Raw genomic sequence first — 18,887 nt, 5'->3', positions numbered from 1 at the left:
GGGCAGCAGACACCTGCACTGCTATTGCTGACTGGCAGGGGTGGAACTGGTAATGAGCAGAATCAGTACCCAGACAGTAGCATAACAGCTGGGGTGGAGTAGCAACTTTTGGGAGAGAGGGAACCTGCCCTTCTATGCCCCTCAAACCTTTGCACATGCTGCTCCAATGCCCAACAGACCACCTCATGGGCCTCTCATTTGTGTGCTTTTTGCTTTGCTACCAAAGCTGAATCAGACATCATGATTGCAACCACCTGGTCATCACACCTGAAGTCATGGATTTTGCAGAAAAATCTAGCACATCAAAAGAGGCTACACACAGATATTCTATCTTTTTGCATCCTACCTCTGCACATAATTTCTCAAGACCTTCTCATTCAAAACCATTTGCATAAAGTCTCAAAGGCCAGGCAACTGAAGCTACCGGTGTAGCCACATTAAATGTGGCTGTGACACAGACATACTTGCCACAAGTGCTAATTATTACATGAAACTGCAACTAGTCTCCGACAGTTGTCGTCTCTCCTCCACTCTGATCACTGCTTCCCATGCTAGAGTACAGGACTTTGCCCGTGCTGCACCCCTTCAGTGGAACGCACTCCCTCGCTCCATAAGACTCTCCCCGACCTTGCGAAGCTTGAAACGGGCACTGAAAACTCACCTATTCATCAAAGCGTACCCTTCCACTGCATAAACTAGCTTGTTCTCCGACCCCTTGCCTGTTTACATCCTGCTATCTAGCCACCACCCACTTGCTTGCACCTCTTGTAATCTGTCTTCCCTCCTGTTGTCAAAGCCCACTTCTCTTCACATTTCACTCACAGCTCTCGTATACTCAAACACTCAGTGACCATCTTCGTCTGCATACTCATCTCCATCATTGGCCTCAAGCCTCTAGTCGTATGTTGATTGAGTCCTCACTACTTATATTTAAGCTGTAATGTGTATTGAACTGTGGTGCTCTTTATTTGTACTCTATTTTTGTTATTTATTCAATGTTGTGCCAAGTTTTGTCTCCCTGTATTGTTTCTTTGTACGGCGCTGCAAAACACTTGTGGCGCCTTATAAATAAAATTATGGTACTTGTGTATTATGGCGGCGCCCATCGCGTACCACTAATTAAGGTATGCGATGGGACCGATTTGAGGCTTTCCCCGGGATGAGTGTACAATTTTAATATTGCAGGCATGCGATGCGATTTCCATGTTAAATGCCCACCAAGACCCAATTTTTAATTCTATCCCCACCCTGATGGGTAATGACTATGTTAAATGCCCCCCCATTGTTAACACCACCCCACTATCAACGCCAACCCGAACTGTGGCGAGCGCAGTGAGCCCGCGAGTGGCGGGGGTACACGTCCTCTGACCTTTTTCATACCCCCACTATCCACGTTGGCGTGGACTTGATTTTATATAGTGTGGCGAGTGCAGCGCGCCACCGAGCCCGAATCGCGGCGAGCCCCGCGAGGGGACGCGAATTACTTCACAAGTATTACGCGTCCCCTCGCTGAGCTCGCCACGTTTCGGGCTCGGTGGCTCGCTGCGCTCACCACACTATATAAAATCAACTCCACGCCGACGTGGATAGTGGGGGTATGAAAAGGTCGGAGGACGCGTACCGCCACCCCTCGCGGGCTCGCTGCGCTCCCCACGCTTCGGGTTGGCATTGATATTGGGGTGGCGTTAACAATGGGGGGGGGGGCATTTAACATAGTCATTACCCATCAGGGTGGGTGTACAATCTAAAATCGGGTCTGGGGGGGCATTTAACATAGGAATCAGGCATCTCCTCCCACTCCCGTGTCCAAGATTTCTCTCGCGCTGCCCCCCTGCACTGGAACAACCTCCCGCCACCCATCAGGCTATCTGATTCCCTTACCTCCTTCAAGCGCTCCCTCAAAACCCACTTTTTTCGACTAGCCTATCCCTCCTCCTAACCTCTTTTGATCCTCCTATCCTGCCTCCGTTCCCCTCCGTTCCTACTTATCCTATTGTATTTCGTTCGTCCACCCACCTATTTTTAGTATGTTAACTCTTATGAGCAGGGCCCTCCTTCCTCACGTACTCACCCTACCTCATTACCTCACCTGTGCTCCTGTCCTGTTCTTCCCTTCCTCTACTTCATCTTCGGTCTCCTTGACTATTTTGACACCTACTTCTGAACTGATGCTGATTTTAGTTCTACCAGCTATACCCCTATTTATACTGTATCTTTCTACACACCCTGTACGTTACCTTGTAATTTTTTTTTTTGTTTGCTATGTACGGCGCTGCGGACACTTTGTGGCGCCTTATAAATAAACGTACTACTACTACTACTACTACTACTATCTGGGTGCCTGTACAATAAAAAATCGGGTACAATCGCGTCGCATGCGATTTTGTGGTTGTACAATGCCCTGTGATAGAAATCGGGGGCGACGTGATAATACACAAGTACCAAAATTATAATAATAATCTTGACAGTCAGTATCCCGACTGCCGGTGCTCCAACAGGGGGGGATCCCAGCTCACAGAGGCTTTTCTCCCTTGTGGGGGCCAGCAGCGTGGTGAGTGTAGCGCTCACCCCCCTGTCTTTACGCTCGCCCCCCTGTCTTTACGCTCGCCCCCGTCGGAGCACTGGCAGTCGGGATAATGACAGAGGAGGCACATACCACACCCATATGTCTAGTGTCCATGAGTCTCCGAAACACTGCCATCTGCTGGCAGAGAAGGAAATGACTTTTTCACTCATGCACAATCACAGAAGTTAGCAGACTAGTTTTCAAAGCTTTTGCTTCGAGCGGGCTTGCTAGTAATACCCCTTTCACACTAGAAAGTGCTTGCAAGCTGGGTACAAAATCCTGGGTGCGACCTGGCTTGCAGGCGCTTTCACACTAGCCGCCCAACTGGCATAAATCCAAGCAGTTTGCGTAATCGGGAGGCGGGGGCGGCACTGGGAGAAGTTAGCATCTTCCGGCGGTGCCTTTATAGTGTAGTGAATGGGACCCAGGTCACCTCTAGACCCGGGTGTATTCTGGGTCCAACCATGGTCAAGACCCGGGTTAAAATCCTAGAACGTTGGACCCGGGGTAATCTTTAAGGACCCTTTCACACTGACCACTTTCTGAGGTTGTTGCACGTTAATGTGCAATAACCCGGGAAATATTTGTCAGTGTGAAAGGAGTATAATTGGATAGTTGGCTACCTATGCGTAATGCTCTTCAGATTTCCAGGTCAAAATGTATCCACTCCCTAAGGTCATGGTCGCCATTAGTAATCTTGGGGCCCGGGTCTGACCGTCATTTTTATTTTACTTTTATCATCCTTAGCTTTCATCCTGAGCGGCTAGCACTGCACCCCCCCCCCTCCCCCTGCTGAGCCACCGGCAGTGCAGTCTGTAGCCCATGAGCTACCGCCATCTCAGAATGGCGGTAGCCCAAGAACCTGATCCGATGCGGCATCATATTGATACATCGGGCAGCATTACATCCCACATAGAAACCTATGGGCGATGCAGCTGCTGGTGGAGAAGGAGGAATTGGAGATTCCTGCTGTGGTGTTTCCGTCCTACATTCAGGGGATACTTAATATTTAAGACTAACCCCCGAAATGATTTAGCTGCAAATATTAAATGAGCCCCTAAGAGAGAACATTGCGTCCCTCCTCGAGAGGCTCATCTTTGGAGGTATGAATACTTTTGCTGGCAGCCTATTTTAGGGGAGGACCCGGGAGGACACTGACCACCGATGATTCAGTATCATTCAGCTTTATGGCCAATGTCTAATACTTTTCCCAAGAGTCGGATGGTTTCCTTACATCGATGGCACAGCATAATTACTGATTATTATTATTATTTTTTTTACAAATGCTGACACAGAGCATAGCCCACCCCCAGATTCTGATTGGCCTACTGTCCAGTCAGTCAGAAAACATGGATGACCATTGGTTGGTAAAACTATTGATGGATATCCAATTTACAGTTGGTAACCAACCATCGATGACCACTTCCTATATTGCCATTGATGGTGACCAGTGACCACACCGTGACATTCCTATAGCTGTTAGCGCTGAGCTATTGTGTCACACAAGTGTATGACACTCTCAATTGATAGTAAATACTCGGACTCGGTAATGCCTGCGGCAAAGGGAACCATATCGCTGCGTCTACTTGTCATTTTACTATTGAATGACGATCATGTACGTTGTTCGTCCTATGTAACCACACGCGTCTGTCTGTCAGCAGGGGCGGATTTAGGGAGGAGGGCGCCCCTAGGCACAACAATAATGTTTACTAAGTAGGACAGTTTATAGGGGCAGTATCTGCATGTCCTATATATTTACACTCTATTTAAGATGGAATATAGTACAGTACAGTGGATATTTTGCAGTTATTGGTACATTTTGGGCTGACAGTACTATCACAGGCATCCAAGTGCCGCCCCCAAACATGTGCCGCCCCTAGGCCGGTGCCTCACGTGCCTAATGGGAAATTCGGCTCTGTCTGTCAGTATAAATTGGCTGTCTGGAACCGTAAACATAGCGATGTCATTACACACAGTGGCGTAACTAAGGCTCCGCAGCCCCATCGATGGCGGGGGAGAGCCGGCGCCACTGGGGCGCAGGAGCCGGGCTGATGCTGGCCACTGCAGTGCTCAGTGTGATAGATGGGAGGGGACTCAGGGGGCGAGAGTGTACACTTCCTGTTGCATTATTCACAGCAGGCATCCTGTCAGCCTGCTTGCACAGTCACCAACACCTCCGCTGATCATGAGGAGTCAGACTCAGGCAGTCCGGGGCTGTTGGAGCAAGGAGAGAAGAGGAGAGTCGCCACCCGCCGCGACCCCCTCCCCCCCTCAACCCCCTTGCTGCAGGTTGGTGTGTTGCCTTCACACATGTCCCTGCTTTCGGATCCCAGCTGACCAGCAAGTTTCCCCACACTAAACACCGCGCTAGCAAGTGGGCGCGCAGCGGGACTGCAGGAGACACTAGCAGGTGGGTGGGCAGTGCACTGGGCACTACTATGCAGGCGGACGCGCAGCGGGAGACACAGGCATGTGGGCGGGCAGCGAGTGAAGCTAGTGAGAGAGCGTTTTGAGAGGGAGGAAGTCTGGATAGAAACACTGAAGCTGATCAGTGTCCTGGCTCCTTTATCAACTGTAGGGATGGCCATCGGTGCCTTTGCCATCGATGATTGCCATCGATGGCAAAAGTGCAACTGGCCATCGATAGTGTAAAACTATTCAATGGGTGACCATTGATAGTTTTATATATCGATGGTCCTCTATTATGTTTGCGTGATTGGCCTGTGGGCCAATCAAAACACGTGTGCAAGGCTGCACGGGTGTCAGGGGGAGGAGCTATGCTCCATGTCCCAACACTTTAATAAAAAAAAAAAAGCAATTGGTTTTGCTGTGCCATCGATGTGTAGGGAAACCATCTGGTTCTCCCCCATCAATGGCAAAAGTATTTGACATCGGCCATAAACCATCGATGATTTTGAATCATCGATAGTCGATGGCCATCCCTATTATCAACAGTGGACCGCATACAGCTGAGGAAGCGGTCTGCGAGGATGTGGATGTAGCTCTCTACACCCTTGAGGACACTTCTGCTGCCTGGCCCTATTGAGCCCGCCCTAACCTCTGGCACTCTGAGTACCATTAAAAGCCTATCTTTATACACCCCCACCAGCCTAAACTTAATTCTATACTGTACCCCCTGTATAGGGATGGCCATCGACCATCGATGATTCGGAATAATCGATGGTTCATGGCCGATGTTGAATACTTTTGCCATCGATGGGGGAGTACCAGATGGTTTTCCTCCATCGATGGAATAGCAAAACGATGTTTTATATAATGTGTAAGGGGGACTATGTGAAAACCGGACCGGACTAGACTCCGGACCGCCGGACAGGACATCAAAATCTGCAGTCCGGAGCTTATGGGGTCCGGTACGGGGGGTGTCCTGTTCGGGGGGTGTCTTGTCGGGGGTGTCCCTGTGATAGCTATTATCAGGGACATGGGGAAGGGGAGATTACAGCCTCCCCCTGTGGTCCGGACCGTCCGGTTTTTGCTACATGCCCGGACCATACACCGATGGCTGCCACTACTGATCGCCCCTATATGCATGTGTTCCCCCTGCACTGTGGGCATCACATAATAACTACCTGGCTACATGCAAAGCCTGGACCAAAGGACGAACTTCCCGCTCACAGCAGGACACACACGCAGACATGACACACGACTTACATTACAGAGTGGGGGCACTGGGGGCCCGGGCAGCAGCACAGGAGGAGGAGCTGGAGGCAGTGGGGGGAGTGGCGCCGGGCGGCAACACCTTCCGGGCTGACAGGCAGCTACAGCCGGGTCGGGTATAGGAGGAGGAGGCGCCACAACGAGTGGCCACACAGCGCCCGCTGCAGCCGGCTCACAGGCACACAGTTATTATCACCATGGCCTATAACCAGTACCAGCAGCGCCCGCCTAACTTCGTCGACCAGTCCTTCCTCATTAATGTCTTCCGCAGGTAAGAGCCCTGTGCCGGGATATGCTCAGCTACAGCCTTTATACCCTGTGCTGTCCCTTTAATTAACTCTATGCGGGCCCTGTGTTCTACGCCTTTATCGGAGTGACAGCCTACATGTCCCTGTAGTACCAGCTTGCGTCATTAGTGCGGGAGGGTATGTATGCGGAGGCAATGCAGCATTGTCTGCACGGGTGGTAGGGTATCACTTACATATGTACATACCATACCCAGGTCCAACCCAACATCGTCACCATTCTGCAATATCCATGCAAAAGAAACTTGCGTGCTATTCGGTAAATAACTACGGGGATGAGTCACAGAATGTTTCCTAATCACTTGGGGCGTAAGATGTTATCCGACTGAAACCAAACCATTTATATTAAGGCACTCTATGCAGTCACCCAAATTGAACACATAATGCTTGGCTAATGGCAGGACATGTCCCACCACTGCTATAGCTACAGCTACCTCTGTCCCCACAGCACAATGAGCTGAAATGACGGCATTTTTACTTCTCAAAGTTCTCCCCAGATCCTTGTGATTTTTTTCTCAGTCCAAAAATTTCCAGTCCCAACAAGATGGTGTTGTGTGTGTGTCTGTATGTATGGGTAGAACATCCGTAGACTTCCCAGTAGAGATGCAGTGACATTAATAATGACAGAAACATGTCAATATTGACAAAATGGCAATATTTGCATTCTGATTACATTAAAGCACACACTGGGTGATTCCGACACCCACTGATATAGTTATTGATATCGGCAATGCCATGGGATAACGATATATTGCATACACACTATACAACTGAATATCGGTTGAGTGATATGCAGTCGCATTGAGATTGCCTGTACAGATCATGGGAAGAGGGGTCGCTAGTGACCTGTGGCTGTGTGTGTTTTGAACTAGATGTGGTGCGACCTAGTTCAAAAAGTATGTGCAGCACATACTTTTTGTGGTTTGATCCCGTTCTTTCGCTTCCCAAAGCAGGATCGTTCCGTGTATGGATACTATTAGCAATAGATAAACTTGAAATTGACAGTATCATCATCATGTTGATGTTACTGGGTGGGATGTTCTAACATCCGCAGCCCCCCTCCGCCGTCCATCACCGACATAATTATCGCATATGCACTAACCTATGCGATGATTATGGCAAAGGACAGCTCTTGCGTTAAGAGTTGTCCTTTTGCGCTGAGAGTCAGCGGGTTTTGGCGGCTCCTCCCTTCCTTACCCGGCACTGGTGCTGTGGGGGGCTGGCTCTCCTCCTCCCTGCACCCGGAAGAGGTTTACAGTGCAGGGAGGAGGAGGCCACAGGTCCGGGCAGTACACCTTTGTGCTGCCCGGACACAGGTGAGGGGAGTCGGTCGGTGCCAGTGGGTCACGGTAGAAGTCCCATAGGCGCCCCGTCGCGGTAACCCAGCGGGGGATGTTTAGAGCATCCCAAAATATACAGAGTTTTTACCCCATTTTTAGTTTAAAGAATCTCGCCCACTGTCTGCTGCGCTGACAATGCAGCACCGCCGCAGCAGAGTGCCGGTGTCCGGGGTTGTGGGGAGGATGCGACACTTCCATCCGGCGGCACCAGCTTACCCCACAGCTCTTCCACTCGCCTGGATGTGTCACTTCCGCCCGGCTGGACGATGTCAAATCTGCTCCCTGGCATTTACCTGCAGCTTCCCAGCAGTTGCTATAGCTACAGGGGATGCCAGGTGGTGCGCGTGCTTGGCCACCTGAAATTTAATTTTGAAAGGAGGGGGGTTGGGGGTTAAACGACGGTGATACTGCCTAGCTCAGGTGTTCACTCAGCAGGTCCTTGTCAGTTTCTCTCTGTTCCTGTGCCCTGTCAGCCTTATCTTGCCTCTCCCAGCCGGCCACTTTTTACCTGTAGCTGCTGGAGGTTAGCTGGATCTTTTTGAGCTCCCTCAATTGTTCTAATCAGCCCAGCACTAGCTCAGACTAGTGGATTTCTGCTTGCACCCATCCTGGGACCTGAGCAGAATCCTACAAAATTACGGTGACGCAAACCACGGGACACTTAAGTCGGAAAATGCTGGTACTCGCGACTTGATGCTGGCATCCCAACTACAAGCAGGAGATTGACTGCTGGCATCCCAAGCATAATCATGTGGGTCTCAGGAGCATTAGGCTGGGGGGGGATGAGAAAGTTAGGGTAAGGGTTGGAGTGTGAAGTCAGTGTGACCCCTCTTTGGATTCACTCCTTGAGATGCCAGCATTGTAACTAAGACCACCGGCATCCCTACTGCCAGTCATCTGTACGCAGAGTGACTAGGTGTTGGGTCACGCTGTGCAGACTGTACTGCTGTACTACAGCCCTCGGAACCCTCTCTTAGCCGACTCCCAGCGCCACTTCATGAGCAGCTCCTCTGCCGCCCGGCACAACACCCACCCACTGCCTCCACCTGCTCCCCCACTCCCCAAGTAAGCTAATGTGGGGGAACGGGGGCGTTTTTCTCTTATGGATGCTGATCCCGGGAATCCCGGTATTGAGAATTTAACGCTGACTGACCACGCTAACTGCTCAACACTGACTGACTACGCTAACTGTGTAAGCTTCAGTTAGGCGCGAACGTACACACAGTAGCAGACACAAGCTGACTACGCTTGCCGCAGGAACACTACGCTGATTCTGACAGGGACACTACGCTGACTACGTAACTGCTCCCATGAAACTACACAAGTACCAAAATGAAATATACAGCAAAAGCCTATTCCGTTACCTGGCAAGATGGTTAAATAAAAATAAATGTCCTTGTGACATCTGAGAGATGGTGGTTTTATGCAGTCTTTCCCAGAATAAGAAAGTAATAACCATTCCCACCGAAGTGTATGCACATTTGAACAGAACATGGCTAAATGAGAGTACATTGAATTATGGTTTAAATATAGTTTCGTCATAGCTAGACATTGCGGTTAGTCTTTAGTGGCTTGGAACTTTGTTAGGAGAGAATTTATGAATACAAAATAACCTACCTGTTAGTTCTATAAAAGATTATCTGTCTGCTAATACATACTGTACTGCTCACTGTGATTATAAGTGGAATATATCGGGATGTATAAAGAACTACAGTCTGCAAGAAAGTTCTTGAGTACACATATTGTATATTGGTGCAGAGATCAGGGTTTCATAATACCATCTTCACACAGAAAATTAAATTACTGGGTGAAGTTCAAAATAGTATTTAAAAAAGTAAATAACATTATGTCATTTTTCAGTAATTGCGCGCATACGCAATTTATGTATGCATGTGCTTTGCATGGCGTACTACAGTATACTTTGCATATATTTTGCTGAGCATACGCATCACGATATACAGTATGTTATCACTGGGAAAAGCCATAAAGACACATAACTGCATTCTATCTATCAATTGTCAGTGAGTCTCCGAAACACTGGCATCTGCTGGCAGAGCGTGAAACTATATCTTTCTCATGGTGCCCACACACGCACAAATTTCAGTGCTATGCGTTTTTGGCTGTACAATGGTTCTTTACAATTTTTCTGCCAGAATTAAGCATGAGCCGATGTGATGGTTATTTTGCTGTCTGCGATGCGATGCTGTGCGATTTAAGCACATTTTTTCACTGGCTTTTTCTGACCTTTATTTTGTTCGAGTTCACATGTTTTAAACCTGCAATAAAGTTGTTGATACCAATTTGTATGTAATTATTTCCCCCCCCCCCCCCCAAAAAAAACCATCGTATAGCATCGGCTCGTATGCCTGTATAATGCTGAGCCCGATGCTATGCGATAATGTCCAAAAAAGTACCTGCTGCACATACTTTTTTGGACATCTAAAATCGGCCCCCGGGAACGCGCATAGCACAGCATCGCGTCGCACACGCCGCACGAATACACCCCGATAATTGTACGCACGATGCGTTTTGTACTTTAAAAGTACAAAACGCATTCTAAAATCGATGCGTGTGTGGGCTGCATTACACATGCACAAACACAGAAGCTTTTGCTTCAAGCTGGCTAACTAGTGTATGTGTATATACACACAGTACCCATATTTATTCAGTATAAATATATGCCAGGATTAGGACCACTTGTTTGCACCATGTTTGTTCTCATATAAATCAGCATTTTACCAGCAGTAACCCGGTCATTACAGATTAATAATCGCACACTGCGCGTTTACAAGGTATAAGTAGATATGTATGTACAAATATAGATGTAGCAATTGCAAAGCGGAACCCTAAAGTTGCATTGGACAAAGCACTCATTCGCATGTAAGCCAGCCTATGGTCCATTGATGTTGTGAAGGGTGTGTGTCTTTTAGACCAATGAAAGGAGATTTCATTGTGTACTATTGTCTGCTGTTTTTATACAGTACATAAATACCAGATATCAGAAAGGAATCTGATCACACACTTTATGATCTCTTCTACTTGACAACGCATAACCTGGATCCAGGAAGGTGCTAGCGTATGTATGTAATATAAGTTGTCAATGGGGCACACAGGGGCATATGTATTAACCCTGGAGAATAGCTAAAGTGAAAGGAGATAAAGCACCAGCTAATGAATTAAGTTATAAATTGACAGTTGGGGGATGATTGGCTGGTGCTTTATCTCCTTTCGCGTTAACTCTTCTCCAGGGTTAATACATCTGCCCTTGTGTGTCTCCGAAACACTGCCATCTATTGGCAGCGAGTGAAATTACATCTCTTTCTGTCTCACAAAAGCAACTAGCTTTCAAAGCTTACTAGTGCATGTATATATGGGGCAGTACGGATGGTGTAATGGTTAGCATTACTGCCTCACAGCACTGAGGTCATGGGTTTGATTCCCACCATGGCCCTAACCGTGCAGAGTTTGTATATTCTCCCCGTGCTTGCGTGGGTTTCCTCCGTGTACTCCGGTTTCCTCCCACATCCCAAATATATATTGGTAGGCTAATTGGCTTCCAACAAATTAACCCTGGAATGTCTGAGTGCTTGTACATGTGGTAGGGAATATGGATTGTAAGCTCCACTGTGGCAGGGACTGATGTGAATGTTCAAATATTCTCTGCAAAGCGCTGCGGAATATGTGTGTGCTATATAAGAAAAAGTTAATAAATAACACTGGCCAACAATTTTTTTTTTTTTTCTATAGTCAAGGATATTTGAATGAATTAAGGGTAATTTGATGGTACTGATTCCAAATATGCCATCAGTTTTCCCATATTGGCTCTAGTTTTTGAGAGATTGCATATTCCCTGAAATTAAACATTCCCCATAAACGCTTTAGACCTTCTTGTCTTAGCAGAGGTGTTTTGATCTTCATTGTGTTCTTAAGGCCCATACACACTGGGCGAGCCTGTTTGAGCGGCTTTCAGCTCAAAGCCGCCCCGTGTGTATGCCCCGCGCTCCCGCATCATCGCCGGGAAAGCCGGTCATCCGCTGGTTATACTAGCAGATGCGCGGCGTTGAGGACAGCTTTGCATAGCTCTGCGCTATGCAACGCCGTCCTCCCCCCTCCGTTGGCGCCCGGCAGAGGGAAAGCCGCTCAGTGTGTATGCACTGAGCGGCTTTCCCCGCAGCGATGATTAACATCATCGCTGTCCATACACGCTGGGCATAGTCGCCCAGTGTGTATGGACCTTTACTTAATCTGAAACTTTTAGTTACTTAGGTGCAAATATGAGCATAAAAGTACACTTTCTTCAGTCACTTGGACAGATTCGCAGTTAATTTAGACTACTATAGTGTATGAAGGAAAGGCACCAGGGTAGATGGGACAGGTACCTTATGTCCCATCTACGGGAATATGATGGCTGACTACTGTTGGGGTCTTAATGTGTGACTGTGAAGATCACTCATAAAAGAAAATCATACAAGCAGCGTTTTGTAAAGCAATAAATGTCAAATTTTTACCATGTTTATATGTTGCTTCATTAAATAAATATATTATATAGGCACTGTGGGCCCCAGGCGCTCAAGTGCTCCACGGGGGGGGGGGGGGGGGGGGGGGGGAGGGGATGGGGGGGCGGTCCCTGGCTAAGACAAGAAGGTCTTAAGCGTTTATGGGGAATGTTCAATTTCAGGGTATATGCAATATCTCAAAAACTAGAGCCAATATGAGAAAACTAATGGCATATTTGGAATCAGTACCATCAAATTACCCTTAATTTATTGAAATATCCTTGACTATATAATTTTTTTTGGCCAGTGATATTCATTATGAGTATATTGAGTTTTATTTTAAGAGATTTGTAGTAACTTCTGAATGCTAGGAAACCATGTTCTGCATGTACAGAATGTAATACAAGTATTACTGTACTTTATTGTACATCCAGCCAATTATCTAAAAAAATAGAGCCAATCTGTAAAAACTAATAGTTCAGAATCAGCACCCTCAAATTACCCTAAAGAGACTCAAAAATAAGACTATTTACAGAGTGTTGACCAGTGTAAATATATGTTGGTTGTAATTCTTATCTATGTTCTATCTATCTGCTGAAATACTATAGATTGTTGGTATAAGTATCTCTTTAATGTAAATAGTCATACTGTACATATAAACATATGATGTTATGGTGTGTACACACGGTCAGATGTGCCTTCAGATACTATCCACGATCCGATCTGAATCTGAAGGCACATCCGATTTGCATACAAGTCTGACTATATAGTGCAGATCTGCACTATATAGTCAAGGCAATCAAGACTTTCTGCCTTGCGATACGTGGACGCGCATCGGAATCGGATCGGGATCTGAAGGGTTAAAACCCTTGCGATCTGCATCCGATTCTGATCCGATGTTGACTATATCGTCAACATCGGAAGGCAAAAAGTACTATGTGTACACACCATTAGAGTGAACAACTGTAATTACTATTTCTTAAAGGTATTAAGGTGTGCATAACCACACCAGAGGTATGCTATGCTAATATATGCAGTTTGCATCCATAACAAACTATCTTATACTGTTTATTAAGTTATAGAACTTTAACAGCAGTTCTACCCAGTTATGAATAACACTGGTCCTTTTTCTGTGTGAAAGGGTCAACCTGGGTCACAAATCCCAGGTCTCCGACCCTGGAATTTACCAGGGTTAAGGACCTGGTATTTACGACCCAGGTTGTCCCTTTCACACAGAAGAAATACCTGTGTCATTCAGCAAATTACCTGGTAGAAATTTTCAACCCGGTAATTTGTTCTGTGTGAAGGGGGGGTCAGGCTGTTCCTGGCAAAATGACCCTGCATTAGAAATGTTGGGTAATTGCTGGGCTTTTAGACTTTAATGTCTGAAAGTGGTATTAGAGTGTTATGTTGTAGGAAAGGAACAGCACAGCTCAGTGAGTAAATGATTGTGTTGATCATAATATTCATTTATCCTTTTAATGTTCATCTGTATGTCTGTTCCGAACTCCTCCTTTACTTTTTCCTGTAGTGCCAGTTACATAAAATACTTTTACTTTCTGTCATTTCCCATGTACTGGCTAGTATTTTTCCATTTAACTCTCTCCATGGGCGATATTTAGCTCACCTGGAAGGAGTAGGCATTACATAATGGAATTGATGCATAATGGGATTCTATGTAGTTTCGGTGAGTCACTCAGCTTGTTTTATATATATATAAATATCTATATATATATCTCTAAAACATAGAAGCAGAAGAGGAGCGCTCCATGGTGCATGTAAATGATATTTAATGGATATATCACACAATTCTAAAAACCGGTAAAGGCAAGTGCTCGTACCAATAATGTAAACACTGTGGGCTGGTTACCACAAGATTTTATCAAATACCAGGGGCACACCGCTCCGATGTACTGTCCACAGGCTCCTAGACCGAAAAGACCATAGACGCTGGATTGCGCTGTCTGACCTCAGGATCCACGGGCAGGACGGACGGTAGCAGAGGCACGGGTATCACAGGCCACGCCCTAACGCGTTTCGTCAGAGACTTCGTCAGAGGGCGTGGCTCTGTGAATACCTGATATAACTATATAGCAAGTGTCAACCAATAAGGAGGCAAGGGGGCGGATGATGTCACCAGACCTCTCTTGATACACAAGGATATGTGTGTCTATTAGCAGTTCACACAGCGTAATAGCGATTGGCAGACAATGCATAATCTTTCAAGAGTTATGCTCTGCGCAATGGAAATACATAATATACATAGTGCGAGCACTTATTTGAAATGCAAAACGTACAGATTAAAATAATGTGCTTCAAAAATACACATCGATTACATATATCCGTATATACATATATCCGTATATACATATAACACATAATTATAAAAACACAAATATACAAATAGTATCCAATACATAGAAAATTCATATATATACATAAAAAATACATACATATAAAAAATGGATATAAAAACATATATAACTATAGCCATGCAATCATTCACCATGGAAGAATAAAAAAGGGGAAGTTATAATGAAAGAATCCAAGGAGAGACATACACCTGATCACAATAATTTCATTTAGTTAATAAAAGGGGTTATCTCATAACCTTCGTTTAATCCCAGCGGCGCTATAGTGTTTAATGTGAGAATCCAATGGGTTTCTCGCCGCAAAAGGAGTTTGTCCCTATCTCCTCCTCTCTTCGGGGGGGTACGTGTTCAATTGCTCTTATTAATACTCCACTGGGGTCTTTATTGTGAAAATTCTTAAAATGCCTCGGGACACTGTGATTAGTGAGGCCATTTTTAATATTCCGCAGGTGTTCAAGGGCTCTAATTTTTAATGCACGCTTAGTTTTACCTACATAGTGTAGATCGCATGTGCATGAAAGCACATACACCACGTATGTAGAATTACAATTAAGAAACTGATGCATTTTAACTTTAGAAAGTTTAGGGTTAAGTAATTCAGCACCTTTGGTAATGTGTTTACACACTTTGCAACTATTGCAAGAAAAACATCCTTTAATGTCTAAAAAGGTGGAAGATGGGGGTTTAGACACAATCTCTTGTAGCTGGCTCTTAGAAACCATGTTTTTTAATGTACGAGCCCTTTTAAACACAGTGATTGGTCTAGGGGGGAGTGAATCCCGCAAAACTGGGTCAAGTTTTAGTAAATGCCAATTCTTTTCCAAAATGGACTTGATCTCATTTTCTCTATTATTAAATTGAGTAATAAACGGGCAATCGTTCTTTCTATATATATATAGTAATACTGTGCCATGTCATTACGCTTGGTTTTTACATCGGTTAATACAATTTGTATTATTTATAGTCTGGTTATAATGTATTTTGTGAGAGCTTGGTATTGGATAGTCTACATTCATCTCCGTTATTTGCACAAAGTCTAGTATTTGATGAAGTCGGGAGAAATATATATAAAACCCATGCTGTTTCCCTTCCCTGCCTGGGGTGTCGATGTAGTGCTTCTAGAACCGTGTGGTATGTATATCAGCACTGATATGCAAACCAAACCTATGCTACAAACACCACATCAGACAGCAACACCCCAGACAAATATATATATATATATATATAAACTTGTATGGACCGCACTCATTAATCTTTCTATGGAGCGGGTGCAAAAATCCTTATTGAAATAGTATAGAACGCATGTATCCTTGCAGATATATGATTGGCAGCACACCTTTTAATTGAAGTAGATTAATTCCATTTATTGCTCAATGGATCTCATAGCAAAAAAGTTCATAGCACAGTAGGACTGATTTGCAAAAAAATAATTCATTGTGGGACACTCAAATATTCACCCATCCAGAGGGATACTTCAGATAGCAGTCGACGAGCCCGTTTCGGCTTTCCAAGCCTTCATCCTGGACTGACACTCAAATATTCACCCATCCAGAGGGATACTTCAGATAGCAGTCGACGAGCCCGTTTCGGCTTTCCAAGCCTTCATCCTGGACTGAGTCAGTCCAGGATGAAGGCTTGGAAAGCCGAAACGGGCTCGTCGACTGCTATCTGAAGTATCCCTCTGGATGGGTGAATATTTGAGTGTCCCACCATGAATTATTTTTTATATATATATATATATCACACACACACACACACACACACACACACACACACACACACACACACACACACACACACACACACACACAGTTGTGCCAACCTCTAATTACTACACTATTGAATCCTTTATGTCAAGCATGTCCAACCTGCGGCCCTCCAGCTGTTGTGAAACTACACATCCCAGCATGCCTTGCCATAGTATTGCTATTAGGGAATGCTAAAACTATTGCAAGGCATGCTGGGATGTGTTAGTTTCACAACAGCTGGAGGGCCGCAGGTTGGACATGCCTGCTTTATGTGGTAGTGGAACCCAGAGGATGAACTTTTGATTGGTGTGCAGATATATATGAAAAGTAATTTCATCCATATTGCAGTATAGTAGAAGAAGCAGTGAATCTGGAAAGTAGCGCTCAGTGATTTACTATGTTCAAGATAAGGTAGTTAGCCTTATAATACAAAATGATACAAAACCAAATACTCCGCAATCACACTGGAATGGTTCTCAGATGATAAACCCAAACCTCCGTTTTCTCAATGAAGAGGTTATTAAGATGGATTTTCAACACGATCTCCCCTAATATACATACAGGGGAGACATAATAGAACAAGGCATAGTGCAGACCATAAAGGTAAAAAGATTTTTAATCTAAAAGTTGCACTTACAAAGTGTAGAAGATAAAATGGCACAATACAATGATTCCCAGGCAATACAGCAAGCAGGATGGTAGTGGGTCCTTCTCTGTTCTGGGTCCCTTGGTCCGGTACCAAGGGGGGCTCAGTCCAGGGTCCAGGGTCCTCTTTAGCTGCTGCGCTGACGTCTGGTCACCAGTGTCCAAAATGTCTCTAGCACACGCTTAACGCGTTTCGGAACGCAAGTTCCTTCCTCAGAAGCGTATGAGGAAGGAACTTGCGTTCCGAAACGCGTTAAGCGTGTGCTAGAGACATTTTGGACACTGGTGACCAGACGTCAGCGCAGCAGCTAAAGAGGACCCTGGACCCTGGACTGAGCCCCCCTTGGTACCGGACCAAGGGACCCAGAACAGAGAAGGACCCACTACCATCCTGCTTGCTGTATTGCCTGGGAATCATTGTATTGTGCCATTTTATCTTCTACACTTTGTAAGTGCAACTTTTAGATTAAAAATCTTTTTACCTTTATGGTCTGCACTATGCCTTGTTCTATTATGTCTCCCCTGTATGTATATTAGGGGAGATCGTGTTGAAAATCCATCTTAATAACCTCTTCATTGAGAAAACGGAGGTTTGGGTTTATCATCTGAGAACCATTCCAGTGTGATTGCGGAGTATTTGGTTTTGTATCATTTTGTATTATAAGGCTAACTACCTTATCTTGAACATAGTAAATCACTGAGCGCTACTTTCCAGATTCACTGCTTCTTCTACTATATGTCTACCCTTTTGAGTAGTTACGAGGTGTAATTCTACTCTGTGTATCTGTGGTGTAGCAGCACTGTGGTTTGATTTACGCATTCTCCAATCATACCTTTTTTTTTTTTTCCTGTATCCATATTGCAGTAGACAGTGGATACAAGTCAACAGGTCCATATACTTATCGGCTGGGGTATACAGGCAAAGTATTCATACTGCAATCCGAGTCATAACCAAGCGTGCTCTACAGCTCTACAGCATAACTGACTAACCAACTGGACCGGGTATATATAGGGGCCACAATTACAAATGAAAGAGATTAGCGCACTCAACTGTGATCGCTACTAACTGAACATCCACAACCGTGCATCATGTCTGCCTTCCGCCAGTACAGGCGCGTCACTTCCTTTCTAAATTTTAATTTGGTGTAGAGCTGCCCATATCTCCAAGCATGAAATGATGTATGACACGGCTTCCGCCAGCCAGTCATCAGTCACCAAGGTAACTGACAACAGCTCATGCCGCTGACGTCACAGGAAGTGACGTGACGTGAGATCCAGCATTAGCCGTTCAACGCGTCCATCACCATAGCAATGTATCGACTTCCGCCGGTCATCAATGCAAAGCAGTGGTTAACCCAGTGTGCGCCAGCCACCGCTTACATTAACACCTTCTGCGCACCATCCTAGGCATGATTAAGGACACTGACCATGCCCCGCTTCGCGGAACCAGAGTCAGTGCCTACATCAACTGCCACTGAATAACAAAAATAGAGCGATCACCAGTGTCAATACATTATTTTGCATAATTAATGAGTGGCTGTCATATATACCCAGCATACATTAGACCAGGCATGTCCAAAGTCAGGCCCGGGGGCCAATTGTGGCCCATGCTGTCATTTCAAGCTGCCTCCAGCTGGAAGCGGGCAGAGCATCAGATGTGGGAAGCACAGGACACTAAAGATGGGGCTCTGGCAAGCGTGCCTTTACCTTGCTGTCTGCTGCGGTGAGGAGTTGGCGGCC

At 45.7% G+C, this 18,887-nt stretch overlaps 2 protein-coding genes across 6 annotated transcripts in view; one reads left to right on the top strand and one right to left on the bottom strand.

Annotated features, from left to right (window-relative positions):
• Positions 1–6,541, bottom strand: part of PIGM (phosphatidylinositol glycan anchor biosynthesis class M) — a 31,505-nt gene extending 24,964 nt beyond the window's left edge. Inside the window, exon 1 of one of the 3 annotated variants that reach the window (XM_083188375.1) lies at positions 6,236–6,541. The gene's annotated coding sequence lies outside the window, so the exon portion shown is untranslated. Of the gene's footprint in view, positions 1–661; positions 733–6,153; positions 6,194–6,235 lie in introns of those variants that run through there. The other 2 variants (XM_083188376.1, XM_083188377.1) reach the window with 2 other exon arrangements.
• PDCD6 (programmed cell death 6) overlaps positions 6,296–18,887 on the top strand; it is an 86,339-nt gene continuing 73,747 nt past the window's right edge. The window contains exon 1 of one of the 3 annotated variants that reach the window (XM_083188378.1): positions 6,296–6,512. In XM_083188378.1, the coding sequence (XP_083044504.1) occupies positions 6,439–6,512 (74 nt within the window). In that variant the 5' untranslated portion in view covers positions 6,296–6,438. The remainder of the gene's footprint in view (positions 6,513–18,887) is intronic. The other 2 variants (XM_083188381.1, XM_083188380.1) reach the window with 2 other exon arrangements.

Source organism: Crinia signifera, chromosome 5, assembly GCF_055691185.1.
Source record: "Crinia signifera chromosome 5, ASM5569118v1, whole genome shotgun sequence".
In the NCBI taxonomy this organism is placed as follows: domain Eukaryota; kingdom Metazoa; phylum Chordata; class Amphibia; order Anura; family Myobatrachidae; genus Crinia; species Crinia signifera.
The sequence above is the reverse complement of the archived record's forward strand: the minus strand, read 5'-3'. Positions and strand labels throughout refer to the sequence as shown.